At 45.2% G+C, this 15,990-nt stretch overlaps 1 protein-coding gene across 1 annotated transcript in view; it reads right to left on the reverse strand.

The window, feature by feature from the left end:
- Positions 1-15,990, reverse strand: part of PIK3AP1 (phosphoinositide-3-kinase adaptor protein 1) — a 112,305-nt gene that overhangs the window by 45,068 nt on the left and 51,247 nt on the right. Inside the window, exons 3-7 of the mRNA XM_040486913.1 lie at positions 13,494-13,638; positions 11,390-11,532; positions 10,875-11,007; positions 8,745-8,941; positions 5,959-6,148 (exon numbers count right to left, since the gene is read on the reverse strand). Of these exons, the coding sequence (XP_040342847.1) occupies positions 5,959-6,148; positions 8,745-8,941; positions 10,875-11,007; positions 11,390-11,532; positions 13,494-13,638 (808 nt within the window). The remainder of the gene's footprint in view (positions 1-5,958; positions 6,149-8,744; positions 8,942-10,874; positions 11,008-11,389; positions 11,533-13,493; positions 13,639-15,990) is intronic.

Below are 15,990 nucleotides of genomic sequence, written 5' to 3' on the forward strand. Positions count from 1 at the left end.
TCAGAGCAACACTAGGACTACAGTGTCATTCTCTGAAGGCAAGGACAGCGGCAAAAGAACTGAGAAAAAGATTGGGTGATAGAGAAAACACCCAAGAGAGATGTGCCTTCATTTCTATTTAGTGTTTGCATAAGCTTACCCTTAATAGAAATATTCATTTCTTATTTGGTAAAGTTAGGAAACTGATGGTTTAATTCTGTCTCGAACAAAAAATTCTCAGGAGTATTGGGAGCAAAGTTGAATATCTGATATCAAAGGCATGCAGTTACCACCTGGTGGCAGCATAGCTAAACTAAAGACCATGAGTGTGAGGGGTGTGAGTGTGTGTGTGAGCGCGCGTGTACACCCAGGCAATTCCAGGGAAGGAGAGTCAGGAGTGGAATCATAAAATCTCAGGGTCAGAAGCCAACATCACTCCCCTGCCCCACTTCATTCAACATGGCGAGTCTCCCTCACAAACTTCGTACTTAGTGGTTGTGGGCTCCTTTTGGAGAAGGGGACCTCATTACTATCCCTTTTCCAAAACTCAAGTCAGAAAGAGGCAGATTTGTCCCAACACCGTTGATGACCTTCAAAGAAAGCCTTCACTCCATACTGCTTGTCCTGTGACTGAATGAACACAGCCCACAATCCTTAATACATTCACTTTCAGCTTCTAGGGTTGAATGGTAACAAAGGTGGGGCACTGATAAACTCAGCTACTTAGACATTTAGAAACAGCTCCATGTCCCTTCTGTCTCAGTGTCCCTTCTGGGGCTGGCAAATGCAGATCCTAGAAGAAGGGCAGGCCAGGAGAGTCCTCTATCCCAGTTGGGGGGCAGACAGACTTGTCACCGGGGAATGTACTGACCCAGAGTCCTGACCCAGTTCTCCCTCCACGGGATTTAAGTAGGCTACTAAATCTCGGAGCCTCAGTTTTCTCCCCTGTGAAATGGAGGTAATTCTATCCACCAAGCCCAAGGACGATGGGACAAAATAACAGATGAGATAAAAGCAGTCTGTTTGCCTGAAAGGGCTGTCGGATGGTACACCTTATCACTGTGCTGGGTGCTATTGCAAATACGCATGTTAGATTTATGTGTGTCCTGCTTGTTTGTGAACTAACCCGCTTTCTCTCCTAGCAAGTCACTGGTAATAAATGAATGGTTTCTTCCCAGTGCGGCTCCTTGTGGGCCAGCAAGTAAGTGGTCCTTCTCAAAATTAAACCACAAAGACAGAAACACAAACCAAATCATGTCTAGAATCAGAAAACTGAGAGCTTATGTGATCTGGCAAATGAAAAATACAGTGGGTTTCCTTCCCCCACCCACAAAGCAGCCAAACTCTACAGCCAGCCTATTGTATTGGTGGCCTCCTTCTACCTCCAGGGCAACCAGAATCCCCCTGACCCACGTAACTTTACAAGTGGCCAAGGGCCGCAAAGCAGACTAGCCCCAGAGCACTCCGCTGCCTTGGGCAGTGCTGGAGAGGTTCACTGTTCCTGCTGTGGCTGCCTTTAGCATCCCCTGCAGCTTTCTGCTAGTGTGAGATTTCTTGTGTTGGGGCATCCAGGGGGATAACAGGTGTTACGGCTCTCTGTCAACACTAAACTGCTAGTTAAGTGGGGGATTCGTTAACTGTTCAATTGCCCCGTAACAAGGACACAGGCAGACATGATATACACAATCTCTGGCTTCCCAAGTAGGTATTGGTTTTCCTCCAAATGTTCCGTGTGAATGGGTCTCTGTTCCATACTGGAAAGGACTGTGTGTTGGCCCCTCTTGTCTCCCCAACACCCAGAAGAAGAGGCAAGTAGCTAAAACATGTTCCAGTAGATGTTCCAGAAATGCTTGTGGTGGCCATGGAGAGACAGATGGATGTACATGTGCAGAGGGTACCAGAGGCTGTTTGGTGAGCTGACATTGGGGCAATGGCTGTAGCTGCTAGATGGCTTCTTTAGAAGAAACTAGGACTAAAATTTATGGCATTAGATGGAAAATTCAGACAGAAAATAAAGACTACAATCCTAGACACAGACTTGAGCTCAAATGTGAGTTCAATCACTTATGAGCTGTGAGACTTTGGGAAAGTTGCTTAACCTCTCTGGGCTCAGTTTTCTCATTTGTAAAGTGCAAGTTAATCAAAACATCCTTATGCGGCTTTAAGGATTCAGTGAGATAGAGGATGTGGATGTGGGGGTGATGCCTTCTCTCCTCGCCCCTCTGCTGGGTCATGGCTCATTCGGTAAGAGCTTCTATCAGCACTTCCAGGCCTCCCAGTTAGGCGTAGGAAGGGAGCTTCTACCGAGCTTTCCCTCATTCTTGCTGCACCCCACAAGGGGCAGCCATTCTAACTACCAAGTACCTAGTAACGACTGGACCACAGCTTCCAGGTGCTGGGGGTGACTTGTCAAAGGCCCTGCTGGCATCAGGGTCTGCCTCTGGCCACCGACCTGCCCACATCCCCTACTCTAAGGCACCTTCTTGGCACCCGCTTTTCTGTTCATGGGTGGGAAACTCAGGGTCACTTCCCTGTGTGCCGAGAGCTTCTCTGTCTTCTTCTCAGACTAAAGGTTAGCAATACTCCATTCCAGAAGCCCTCCATCAATAAAGCTGATACACTGATAGGAATTTGTTCTGCCTTTCTTTCTTTCTTTTTTTAAGTTTACTTATTTTGAGAGAGATAAAAAAAAACCAAAAAACAAAAAAAAACGTGTGTGTGCACGGAAGCAGGGGAGGGGCAGAGAGAGAGGGGGAGAGAGAGAATCCCAAGCAGGTTCTGCAGAACCCAACATGGAACTTGACCCACAAACCATGAGATCATGACCTGAGCCAAAATCAAGAGTCGGTCACTTAACCAACTGAGCCACCCAGGTGCTCCTTGCCTTTCTTGAATCTATTAAATAGACCAGAGGGAAGGAAGGTAAGCTTTAGGCAGTGTTTCAGAGTGCTTAGCCTTTGATAGCAAATGGTAGCAACATATTAAGAAAGCTCATTGAGGGCCCCTTGCATGTTGTCCTGCTTTGAAGTCCAGGGCTGGGGCACCTGGGTGGCTCAGTTGGTTGAGTGTCCGACTAGCTCATCGGTCCATGAATTCAAGTCCCATGTCAGGCCCTGTGCTGACAGCTCGGAGCCTGGAGCCTGCTTCGAATTCTGTGTCTCCCTTTCTCTCTCTCTCTCTGCCCCTCCCCCGCTCATACTCTGTCTCTCTCATCCTCAAAAATGAATAAATGTGAAAAAAAAAATACTGCTTTGAAGTCCAACATTATTTAGACCAGTGAGTCTCAAGGGCAGCAACACTGCCCTCTAGGGGAGGTTTGGAAAATCTAAGAGGGGGTTTTAGGTTGTCATGATGCAGGGACACTATATTAGTGCCCCTTATCCTCAGAGATATCCTTCCAAGGATATCCTTCCAAGAAGCAGATACCTGAAACCACAGATAGTGCCAAACCCTATGTGTGTGTGTGTGTGTGTGTGTGTGTGTGTGTATGTGTGTGTGTATACACAGTATACTTTCCCTACATACACACATACCTATAATAAAGTTCAACTTATCAATTATAGTAAGAGATTAACAACTATAACTAGTAATAAAAGAGAACAATTGTAACAATATAGCATAATAAAAGTTAGGTGAACATGGTTTCTCTCTCCCTCAAAATATTTTATGGAACGAACCCTTCTGGCGATGACAGCAGATGATAAAACACTACTTGATAAGATAAATGACGCATTAGGCCACCATTTACCTTCTGAGCCTATGTCAGAAGGAGGATCATCTGCTTCTGGGCCACAGCTGCTCATGGGAAACTGGGGAAAGTGAAATAAGTGAAATATCAGATAAGGGGGGACTACTGTACTGGAATTTAGCAGAAGGGAGAAAGACGTAGACACCCTGCAGTGTACAGGGCTGTCATGGGCAATGGAGTGATTTGTGCCCCTCATGACTTCTAAATATTTCACTAGACACACATATAGGTTAAAAAAAAAACCTGTTGGGGCGCCTGGGTGGCGCAGTCGGTTAAGCGTCCGACTTCAGCCAGGTCACGATCTCGCGGTCCATGAGTTTGAGCCCCACGTCGGGCTCTGGGCTGATGGCTCAGAGCCTGGAGCCTGTTTCCGATTCTGTGTCTCCCTCTCTCTCTGCCCCTCCCCCGTTCATGCTCTGTCTCTCTCTGTCCCAAAAATAAATAAACGTTGAAAAAAAAAAAAACCTGCTTATGACATGTAATTACACATATATGTGCATTTGTACATATCTATATATTTATGTGTGTATATTTCTCAATTTAATATCAGCAGGTACAAAGAAAAATATAGACAAGTATCCCAAACTATTAGGAGTGCTTGGGGTAGAGTCATATGGACTTTTAATAACTCAGTTATACATCTTTATTTTGTTTCAAATTTTATAAGAATGTATTACCGTTGTTACTGGGAAAAAAAATTAAGGTAACCAAAAACTAGGCAAAATTTGTTAAGCAACTTACAGGAAAAATCCTGTCCTAAAGATATTTTAGAAATAAGTTTATTAGGGGCGCCTGGGTGGCGCAGTCGGTTAAGCGTCCGACTTCAGCCAGGTCACGATCTCGCGGTCCGGGAGTTCGAGCCCCGCGTCAGGCTCTGGGCTGATGGCTCAGAGCCTGGAGCCTGTTTCCGATTCTGTGTCTTCCTCTCTCTCCGCCCCTCCCCCGTTCATGCTCTGTCTCTCTCTGTCCCAAAAATAAATAAACGTTGAAAAAAAAATTAAAAAAAAAAAAAAAAAAAAAGAAATAAGTTTATTATATATTAATCCATTAAAGTTGGGTTAACAAAAAAATCTGCTTATAATTTTCTGAGCCTGGAAACTAACCCCATATCGGGCTCTGTGCTGACAGCTCAGAGCCTGGAGCCTGCTCTGGATTCTGTGTGTGTGTGTGTCTCTCTCTCTCCCTGACCCTCCCCTGCTCGTGCTCTGTCTCTCTCTCTCTCTCTCTCTCAAAAAATAAAATAAAATGTTAAAAAAAAAGTAAAAAATAAATAAATACAACTTGTATTTCTGCATGGTTTTGATATGTACTGAATTTTCCAGGAATTCAATTACTATGAAAATGGAAAGGAGAGTGTGAAAAATCATTTACCACTTAGGAAAATCCATTGCTGCCAGTATCCGAGTCTCCAATACAACAGACACGTATCGGTCGGTCAGCATGTGAGGCCATGACATTGGTAGTGATTCTGAGTGTAGATGCCTGCATCTGACTATTTCATTATGTCCTCATGTGCAGGCATACTGAGCTGTTCCTTTCCTTTTACTTCTCTTTTATATTTCATTTAGGACATATATTTGATTTCTAAATTTTCATATGTAATGGGGCGCCTGAGGGGCTCAGTCAGTTAAGCCTCCGACTGTTGGTTTCAGCTCAGGTCACGATCTCATGGTTTGTGGAATCGAGCCCCATGTCGGGCTCTGCACGGACTCTGCAGAGCCTGTTTGGGATTTTCTCTCTCCCTCTCTCTCTGCCCCTCACTCATGCGGGCACATGTGCTTGCTCCCTAAATAAATAAATAAATAAACTAAAAACATTTCTTTTAATTTTCATATGTAGGTAGATTATATTGTATATGAGTGGCATGTCAAGGTACTAAAGGGAAGCATTATGAAATGTTATAAGAAGGGCCCGTTGGGACTGCTAGGGTTGAGAGCCACTGATTGAGCCTCTCAGATCACAAGACGATGCCTCCATCAATTCTGACCTCCAGGCACTTGCCTACACTTTTCAGTCGCTCAGCAGTCACAGCGGAGGAAGTCTGGAGAAGGACTGTGCTTGTCACAGCACATGATGACAAGATCTAACTTGTGTAAAACAGGATCTTCATCTCTCTGGGGCAGAGTGGGGGTAGGCGAGGGACTTCCCCCCACCCCCACCACCACACACCAGAGTGAAGAAAGCCGTGTGTCAGCAGAAGGATGGAAGCAGAATTGGGCTGTGCTACTTACAGAGGTCTTCGGTGGCAGCTGGGACAAAAGCAGCCATGGACTCATATAGCTCCTCGTCACAGCCAGGGTTTAGGGAGCACTTCATGAGCAGGTCTGTGGACAGGTGGGCCATGGACTCATACACGGCGTCAGCCTCCTCCCCTTGCATCAGTTCCTCTTTAATGTGACTCTTCAGCATGTCCACAGTTTCCTGAAAGAGAAGACGGGAGTCACGGGAACCCTGAGACGGCCTGGCCCTCTGGGGACAGTTAGGCCCTCAGGGCCTCATGACAGGCAGAGTAAAGGTGCACATGGGTCAGGGCTCAGCTGTGTGTCTGTCTGTATTTCCCACCAGCCTGAAAGCTCGTGGAGGCCAGGCTCCAAGCCTTCTTCTGTTTGTTTTATATTTTTTGTTTTAATCTTTCTATCTTCTCCCAGCACGAAGCAGAGTCATGCACACAAGAGACTGTCATTAAGCATCCGATGAGATGCATGTATCCACAGGATACAAATTAAAGACTTCCTCGTGAGCACCTATTACGGGTCAGGTATGATGCTGGGTGTTTGCCTATACATACCGTCATGCCATCCCTTCCACAAAGGCTTGAGAAACTTGTAATATTCCCTAGTTCAAAGATGAGAAAAACACAGCTCAGAAAAACCTAGTGCCTTACTCAGGGCTGTGCAATCCTACCTTCTGACCTTTCTACTACACCCTGGTTTCTACTTAGGGAAACAAGTGACACCCAAGGGTGTCACCCTTGCTGACCAGCCAGATGGAAATCCAAATGGGCTAAGCAGGGCTGCAGCTAAGATGTCCTTGAGCTAGCGTGCAGTCAGACGTCCCTCAGATGCTCGGGGCCTCATCCCTGTCTCTTCTAGCAGGCTGCTCTGAGGTATCTCCCTTGGTTTTCTACCCTGTGTGCCCGAGACAAGAGGTGGTCTTGGATGAAGTGCCCTGCAGTCGGACAGGCGGCCCTCGTCATTCTGCCTGTAGATGGTGGTGAAGCCAGAAAACTGGCTTCCCTGAAACCTCCACACAACTTTCCTGGTAAGAAACTTTGATGTTTCACAATCCTATTTCAGCACCAACCCGCAAAAATCCTCGTTTTCATCATCACTACCCCAAGAGAGCTAATCTGCTATTGACACAATGTGTTCGTTTCCTGATGAGACCTGAGGAGTAGCTCAGGTGACAGTTGGGAAGTGGTAGAGACTCAAGTTCTGGCATTTGGTTTTGATGTGGTGGAAAGAGGAAACAGGACAGTTCTTAGAGGTCATAAACAACACGCGGAGGCAAACTCTTGGTAGCAATGCTGAAGATGCATCGGCTGAAGGTGATTTTTGGTCGGAGAGCTAAGATTGGAGAAATGTGAATCAGATGAATTTCAGTGCGAACTGAAAAGGCATCTCGAAACTTCCCTGTTACACAGACTAGAATAACAAGCCCCGGAATTAGCATCAAACTAGGTTTGCATCCCACCTCCACCCTTACTAGAGTGTGACCCTCGCACAATTACTCTGCCTTGCTAAGCCCTTCTCCTCATTTATTAAAGAGAGATAACAATACTGCCAACTTCAAAGGATTGTGGTGATGATTAAATGAAACACTGCCTTTTGCCAATCAAATAAATTCAATAAACAGTAGTTATGACTATGAACACAGTATGTCCCCAATAAAAACTGTTGGCATGGAAATGAAACCCTGCATTTGATACATTTGTGACTTCAAAGGAAAGCCAAGTAAACACCTTTTAGCCTTATTTATGTAGACCGTGCCCCTTCCACTCATTCAACGTACTTAATCACTCCCAAACTGTGGAGAGCCCCCATACATGCCTCAGTGAGTCACTGACCTGAAAACTGTCAAATACTGAGCACAGAATTAAGTTTCTGGGGAGGTGTAGGCTCACCTCTGTATGGAGATAGAGAGTAAGACTAGATTGTCTTTGTTGTTCCTTTTGAGGTCACAGCCCCACGAGAGAGGCTGAGAGTCCCAGCTGTGACTCATGAAGATGAAGGAAAATCAGAAAAGGGTCCAGTCAGGAAAGGTAGGGGCCTCCAAGACAAGAGAAGCAATATTGGGGCATGGAATAAGGCCCAGGCATGGATGAGATTACACTCAAAGAAGGACCCAGAAGTCAGTGATCAAGGAGGACCTGGGGGTCTAAAACCAGATGAGCAAATAAACGGGGCCTCTGTCTCTTAGACACACAGAGGTTCAGAAAGAGAGACAGGCCATTGGCATAAGGTGGGTCCTCACAGGTGGCCTCCCCAAAGCATCAATTGCAGAGCTTTGTTGTGGTCTCTGCTAAGGAAGAAACCAATCCTAACAGTTCACAGTGGGACCTGACAGTGGGAGAGGCAGCTGGGAGCATCCCATCAAAGTGCCTTGGAGGTGGAAGAAGAGGGATCAGCATCAACCTCTAGCAGATTCACTCTCTGAATGTCTCTGTAAATTCTTTGAGGGTAGACCTCAGTGCTTTACATACATTATTTCCTTTTATCCTGAAAACAACCCTATGAGTAGGACTGGTGTTACCTTCCTTCTGCATCTTAGGACACTAAAAGAGAGAGTATACATGATCTGTCCATGTCATCCACTGTGGCTGACAAGTGTTGGCACAGGAATGTGGACTCAGGTCCATATGACTCCAGGGCTCAGTTCCACACACACTGGCCCCGCCACAGAAGAGGCACATGAGCCCCTGCTAGAGATGAAATCCAACCATGTCTCGAGTGCAAAGGCAGCCCTTGGACCACACAGTCCATTTCCATTCCTGGGGCCTCCCCCGCCTTGACCTTACCACATACTCATCGATGAACTGCCGCAGGTCTCTGAAGCCATGTTTCTCAGCAATGGTGTTGGGGTAGTGGCCATGCTTGTTTGCCACACTGTATGCCTGTAGGGCTCCTGGGCAGGTGAGCAACAAGGCAGTGAGGTTCTTCAGTCCATACTTCGCAGCAAAATGCAACAAGGTGGGCAGCTCCTCGTCCCTCTGATCTGAATAATTGTTAAGGAAAACAATGGACAAATGAAAATGAAGGCAGAGGCACCCTTATTCATAGACACAAAGCTGGCAAGCCTACCATGGCATCCAGCAGGCACTCAATCAATAGTTCTTGGCTGACTGACCTAACATCTGGCAGCTTCCTTTGAGGTACCACTGAAGATTATATGCCCTCAGATGACAGAAGAAACATGTTAATTAATTTGCAAATCTAACAGTTAATATCCTACCTTTTTTCTCTAAAAGGATCAAAGAATCCTGAAAAATAATACTAATTCAAAATATGCTGATCTTCTAAAGGCTTAGCAGCAGCCGCAAAATACAACGGGAATCAGGTTTTGACCTTCTCTGCAAATTTCATAGCACTTTAACACGATTTCTTCGTGCTGATTAAAAAAGAGAAGTCCATCTTCTTAGCTCTTACTCCAAATTTCATAAAGTATGCCAAGTAATCCTAGGTATGTTAATTAGCCTTTCCATGGCCCTTAGTTTTGAATGAGGAGATATTCCCAAACTATCTCAAAAGGGCTGAGAGGATTAATAAGATGGTATTCAGTGAGTTCTTTGTTTAGGACAGGTTTTGAATGTTGGTATTAATACACCTGAACTGCAGGATGTCCATTAACCCTCTGATTCATGGGAAACAAAGTATTCCTGTAGGTCACTGGATCCCCATGACCCCCTCCACCTACTAATATCTGGATGCAGCAAGTTAAACTCTACCAAGAAAATAGACAGTTTGTGTTGTGGAGTTGGGGACCAATCTTTCTTTTGTTTGTTTTCATAAAAATTGATTTCTTTTTTTTCTCAATGTTTATTTCTTTTTGAAAGACGGAGAGACACAGAGTGTGAGCAGGGGCAGGGGAGGGGCAGAGAGAGAGGGATACACAGAATCTGAAGTGGACTCCAGGCCCCGTGGTATCAGCACAGAGCCCAATGCAGGGCTTGAACTCACGAACCGTGAGATCAAGACCTGAGCCAAAGTCAGACACTCAACCAACTGAGCCACCCAGGCACCCCATAAAAATTGATTTCTAAACCCAATAGTGATAGATAGATAGATAGATAGATAGATAGATAGACAGATAGATAGATAGATAGAAAGAAGGGTGGGACACAGGTAGGGGGTAACTGGGTTCTACTGGGCCATGTGATGGAAGAGTGGTGTCCACAGAAGCACCCTAACAGGCACCCTGTCCAGCTGGCCAGTGACCATCGCCACACAAGCAGTCCATGTCACACGTGCACACAAGACTGTTCCTCCCTCACTGAACAAATGTTTGGAGCCTTTAATTAGCCACCCAGGCACTGCCTCTGCCCTCACTGAGCTGACAGCCTAGCAGAGAAGACAGACACAGCTGAGGAGAACTAGCACAGAGGACAGCTGACATGCCAGGGGAGCCCCTGGCACCTAGATGGAACGCCCTGCCAAAGGTTCAGGAAGGTCTTCCTGAGGAAGTGCTACCTAAGCCGCTGCAGGGGGGTGAACAGAGGGCCACCAGGTGAACGGTAGCCAACGAGGAGAGGAAGAAACTGTATTCCCATAAGTTGAGTTGGCAAGAGGCAGGGCAGAATTTTCATCAGGTGAAAGAAGCTCATCCTTTCCGTAGAGCAGAGCCAAGGGACAGAGTGGAGAGAGATAAGGGCAGAAATGCAGCAGGAACCCCTTGGGAAGTGCTTGCAAACATGTTAAGGAGTTTGAACTCGATCTGAAGGCCAATGGGACCACAAAGGGTTTTTAGCAAGGGGTGGAGGTAGGCAGATTGACAATTTGAAAGACCAGCTAGCCAGTGAAGGAATCATCCCCCAAGGATGAGCTGCAGGGAAGGAACCAGTGAGGTTTGAGCACAGGCTGACTGGATGCTGAAACCAACAGAGTGGAGTCAACCCACGGCTGGTTTCCTGAGGTTTGACCTTTTGACTTACTTGTCATCATATCTTCTTCTTCCAGTTGGTTAATTCCAAAGAGGTGCAGTCCACTCGCAGGGATATTGTTCTTCAGGGACTCAGTTAGCAGTTTATCAAGGGTCTCTGTGTTGTAGGGCACAATTTTAAAGGCCTGAACACAAAAGGGAAGAAGGTCAGACTTTAACCCCAGCTATCTCCCATCCAGCAGGTTAGAAGCTGAAGAACCATGAGCAGAAACTACACACCCAGGGGTGCCTAGGTGGCTCAGTCAGTTAAGCATCTGACTTCAGCTCAGGTCACGATCTCCCAATTTGTGAGTTCGAGCCCCACATCGGGCTCTGTGCTGACAGCTGAGAACTTGGGAGTCTGCTTTGAATTTTGTGTGTGTGTGTGTCTCTCTGCCCCTCCCCTGCTCATGTGTGCTCTCACTCTCTCTCTCAAAAATAACTAAAAACATTTTTTTTTAATTTTAATTAAAAAATGAAAAGGAACTATGTGCCCAGAAAACTCAGGTTTCCTTTCAACATCCTTACCTGACACATGAACTCCACAGGATTTGCAGCATTGGACAATAAATTCCCAATTTCTTCCATGTCAGTATAGTAGCTGATAACAGTTTCACACACCACTAACTCCCCAGAATAGATCTTTAGAGAAACATTCCCAGATGAAAGGTCTAAACAGAAGAAGAAGAAACAAAACAAAACAAAACACCACCATGAATGCACCCAGGAAGAACAAGGTTTCCAGGGAAAAGTGTTCATGGATTCACCTTAATGGTAAAGAAATTAACTGGGGGCTGGAAGAAAGATTTTGGAGGTAAGGTGGAGGACAGAGAAGTGAGGGGAAGGGGAGAAGTAGGAAGTGAGCAGACCAGTACTTGGGAGGCCTCTGAGTCAAAGGAATTGTCCTCACTGGGTCTGCAATTGAGTCTTTGGAAGATTTTCATCTGTTTTGTTCACTACACTAGGCCCAGTACCATGATAAACAGGAAGAGGAGCTGAGTTTAAAGCACTTTATACAAAGGTCAGTGGTTGGCACAAGGTGGGATAGATCCTGGCAGGTGGAATTCTGCCTCCATGACACTGGGCCAGGAGAATTGATTCACTTGCTCTGTTGCTGTCATTACTATGTGCTCTCTCTCTTCGGCACCACAGGAAGGGGTTTTGAGGAGGAAAGAAAAAATTAAAAATACACCAACCACAAAGATTCGATTCACAAAAGAGGAAATGCAACAAGTACAGAACATGGAAAAATATTCAGCCTCTTTAATAATCAAAGAAATGCAAATTAAAACAATGGGCTACTCTTTAAAAAGACATCAAATTAGCAAAGATATTTTAAATGATAATGTCTAGTGCTGGTGATGATATAGCAAACTTGATAGAAGTAATATTTCAGAAGGCAATTAAACCTTATTTCCAGGATCCTTAAAAATGCCCATCATTTCAAGGGATTCCATCGTGAGGAAAAAATCCTAAATGCATGCATGAAGATGCTCAATATATCATAACTTAAAAGAATAAGAAGACAATAAGAAATCAGAAATTATGTAAATACAGAACACAATGAGGAAATGGAAAATTGAAAGATGACACTTCTTTTCAATGGAGTATTATGCAGCTTTAAACAATATGGATTATAAAATATAGGTCCAACACAAGGAACTGGCTTTAAAAACTGATACATCTGTACAATGGATTACCTCGTAACCATTAAGCATCATGTTGCAAAAGAATATTTATTAACATGGGAAATACTCAAAGGTATTTTCCAGGTAATGAAAGTGGCCTATGAGACTATACAAAGCTATGTACACAGGGGTGCCTGGGTGGCTCAGTCAGTTAAACATCCGACTTCAGCTCGGGTCATGATCTCACAGCCTGTGAGTTCGAGCCCCGCGTCAGGCTCTGTGCTGACAGCTCAGAGCCTGGAGCCTGCTTTGGATTCTGTGTCTCCCTCTCTCTCTGCTCCTCTCCTGCTCATGCTCTGTCTCTCTCTGTCTCAAAAATAATAAATAAAAACATTAAAAATAAATAAATAAAATAAATAAAAAAACAAAGCTATGTACACAGATTCAGAAAAATATAGAAATCAGTGATTTCCTTTGAGGTGGGCATATAGGCAATTTTCTATTTACTTTCCTTTATGGTGGTTGTATTCCTCAACTTTTTGGTATTGAGCTCACATTACTTTTGTAACAGAAAAAGTATGTTGTAAAATGGTAAGTTACAAAGTCCATGTAACAGCACAGGGTAAAAGAATGCTAAGAGGATAAATATAAGATTATATAAAGAAAAACAGAATATTGAAAACAACTGTTGTTAAAACTTGTGAACAAAGGCCAAAAGACAGTATAGTAGTCTGATGACTTTTTTCTACTTTCCTCTAGTTTAAAAAATTTTTAATATGTTTACTTCATAAGGATAAAAATTTTAATATATCTATTTTTTCCCCATCACACATGCACATTTCTGCAACTTCCTTTTCCTTTAAACAGAACATGACAACCAAATCCAAATGTTGGCTGTCAGTCTTCTCAATTGCTGAATAAAGACAGGACAAGTAAAAGAAAGTAAGAGTGGGCCTCTTCCTGAACAGGATGCCTAATTTCCGGAGGCAGATGGGGCTACTTACTGGGGGCCTTCACGGAAATGGTGTACTCATTCTCCAGCTTGGCTTCCACCCTTAATGAGGGAGAATCCTCAGGAGAAAATTCCGCCTCTGTGGTCACCCTCTCATCCAGCTTACATCTCACGATGACGTAGACAGTGGTTTCCGCCTGCAACAGGAGACCAATCAGTGTACCCTCTCCCTCCTGGGTACCCTATTAGGGTGCTGGGCAGAGGGTCTCCTGGCTCCCTGATCCCCAGCTCTATCTAGAGAGGCTGTCCCAGAGCAGGGTGGGGTCTGGAGTCTAGCACTGGGCACAACTGCTGTGGGTCTCAAAAAGACAAGTTACAAAGACCGAGAGTGAACATTTATAAGCCTTTACGGCAATTTGATGGAGTAATTTTATGTCTGTTGAACTTAATGTAATAATTTAAAAACCTGGGGCTTGTATTTCATACATACTTTTATTTCCTTTTTACAGCATTTCTTTTTTATTGTGTTTTATAAAAGCATTAGCCCGTGGCAGAATTAGAAAATTTAAAAAGCAAAATAAAAAGGATCTTCACAGATAGTTTAAGAAGCACTATTCTGAGAGTAGGCTGGCTACTCAAAGTGAAGCCAGCAGACTAACAGCACTGGAAATCATTAGAAATGCAGATTCTCAGGCCCTTCCTGGATCCACTGAACCATCAAAGTCCGAATTTTACCAAGACACCCGGGGTGACTCACATGCACCTCACAATGTGAGAGGCAACAGTCAGAAGAAGCCCTCTTGGCTTCTGCTCTTTATGCTGTTCTCAAATGGGAAAAATGCCTTATTGGAGGACTGATTTTCCTAAGGCATGGAGCAACCTATGAATAGCTATTTTACCTTGCTTTAAGATCTCTTGCTGGGCCAGCCACATGTGATTGTCTTGTTTTACTGTGCTAGTTAAGTGGGTAATGGGCCTCTCAAAACTTGCACTGCTAAGGATAGACCCTCCAAAGAGAAGCGGAGAAAGAAGAGATTTCCAGTCATTGCTAATCCCCAAGTGTTCATCCTACGATTCTATTATAAAGTCCTTTGGGGCACCTGGGTGGCTCAGCAGGTTAAGTGTCCCAACTTTGGCTCAGGTCATGATCTCACGGTTTGTGGGTTTGAGCCCTCAACTGTTGGTTGAGCTCTGAGCTGACAGCTCAGAGCCTGGAGCCTGCTTCCGATTCTGTCTCCCTCTCTCTCTGTCCCTCCCCCTCTCACACTCTGTCTCTCTCTCTCTCGAAATGGACAATAAAATAAAAAAATAACATAACATAACATAACATAACATAACATAACATAACATAACATAACATAACATAACATAAAAAAGTCCTCATAGTAGCCCTTCATGATGAAGGCCACCATTTCACAACAGGTGAAGGAGAGGCATGGTTCTGGTTTCTGGAGACTGTTGAGGCTGAATGTGGATGCGTTTGTGGTTGACCTGGCTCTGGCTGCAGCCAAGGCCCTGTCCCACCTGCTCCTTCTCCCAGGCAACATGGGGAGTCAGAATGAGTGTGTTCTTCTCTGTTGACAGTCAGGACCCAACCCCAGTCCAGCCACCCCAGGATCCAGAGACCAAGGACAGGCCACAAGGAGAATCCTGGAAGCCAGGATGGGAGAAGGAACAAAAGTCTGGAGAATCAGGGAGGCATGTCAAGGGCACCATTCTTCAGTTCCAAATGCCTTCACCCACAAGTGCCCACTAGCCTGGTCTCGGGAAAAGACCACAGGTCTCAGGACGAGAAGAGTGTGGGGAAGACAGGCAGGCATATGGACAGCCTAGACACTGGAATGCCCACCAAGATCTGGCCAACAAGGAGGAAGCATGAAGCAGGCTGAGAATAAAGAAAAGTGAGTGGTGGGAACAGTGGACTGGGGGATACATGCCCCATCTAACGGGCTGCTAGGCCCAGCCACTCACCTCAGGCCTGGTATTACCAGATTCTGATTCAAAGGAAGCTGGGAACAGATTCTCATGCCTAATTGCTAAAACACTGTGCAATCTAAACCAAACATGTCTATGAGCTCAATCTCATCCAAAGCAGCGGTTTGCAATCTCTATGGAGGGAGTCCTTGCTCAACACCTCGTGGCCTCAGGCTGCACGGAAAACCACTCACTGGTGCAAGGAAGCTAGTACTTCCCACTGCCAAGGCTCACACACCCTCTTGTCTCTAGGAGACCATGCTGGCAAACTTAGCAAAGGGCTTGTATCCACAGGGAAGTATTTTACTGCCCTGAACTAATTATCACATATTTTCCATAAGGAAATAAAAAACTACCAACAGGATGGTAGGATTCAAAGGACAGGGGCGCCTGGGTGGCGCAGTCAGTTAAGCGTCCGACTTCAGCCAGGTCACGATCTCGCGGTCCGTGAGTTCGAGCCCCGCGTCAGGCTCTGGGCTGATGGCTCAGAGCCTGGAGCCTGTTTCCGATTCTGTGTCTCCCTCTCTCTCTGCCCCTCCCCCGTTCATGCTCTATCTCTCTCTGTCCCAAAAATA

The sequence above is a fragment of the Herpailurus yagouaroundi genome, unplaced genomic scaffold (assembly GCF_014898765.1).
Source record: "Herpailurus yagouaroundi ecotype Mexico unplaced genomic scaffold, PumYag 163, whole genome shotgun sequence".
In the NCBI taxonomy this organism is placed as follows: Eukaryota; Metazoa; Chordata; class Mammalia; order Carnivora; family Felidae; genus Herpailurus; species Herpailurus yagouaroundi.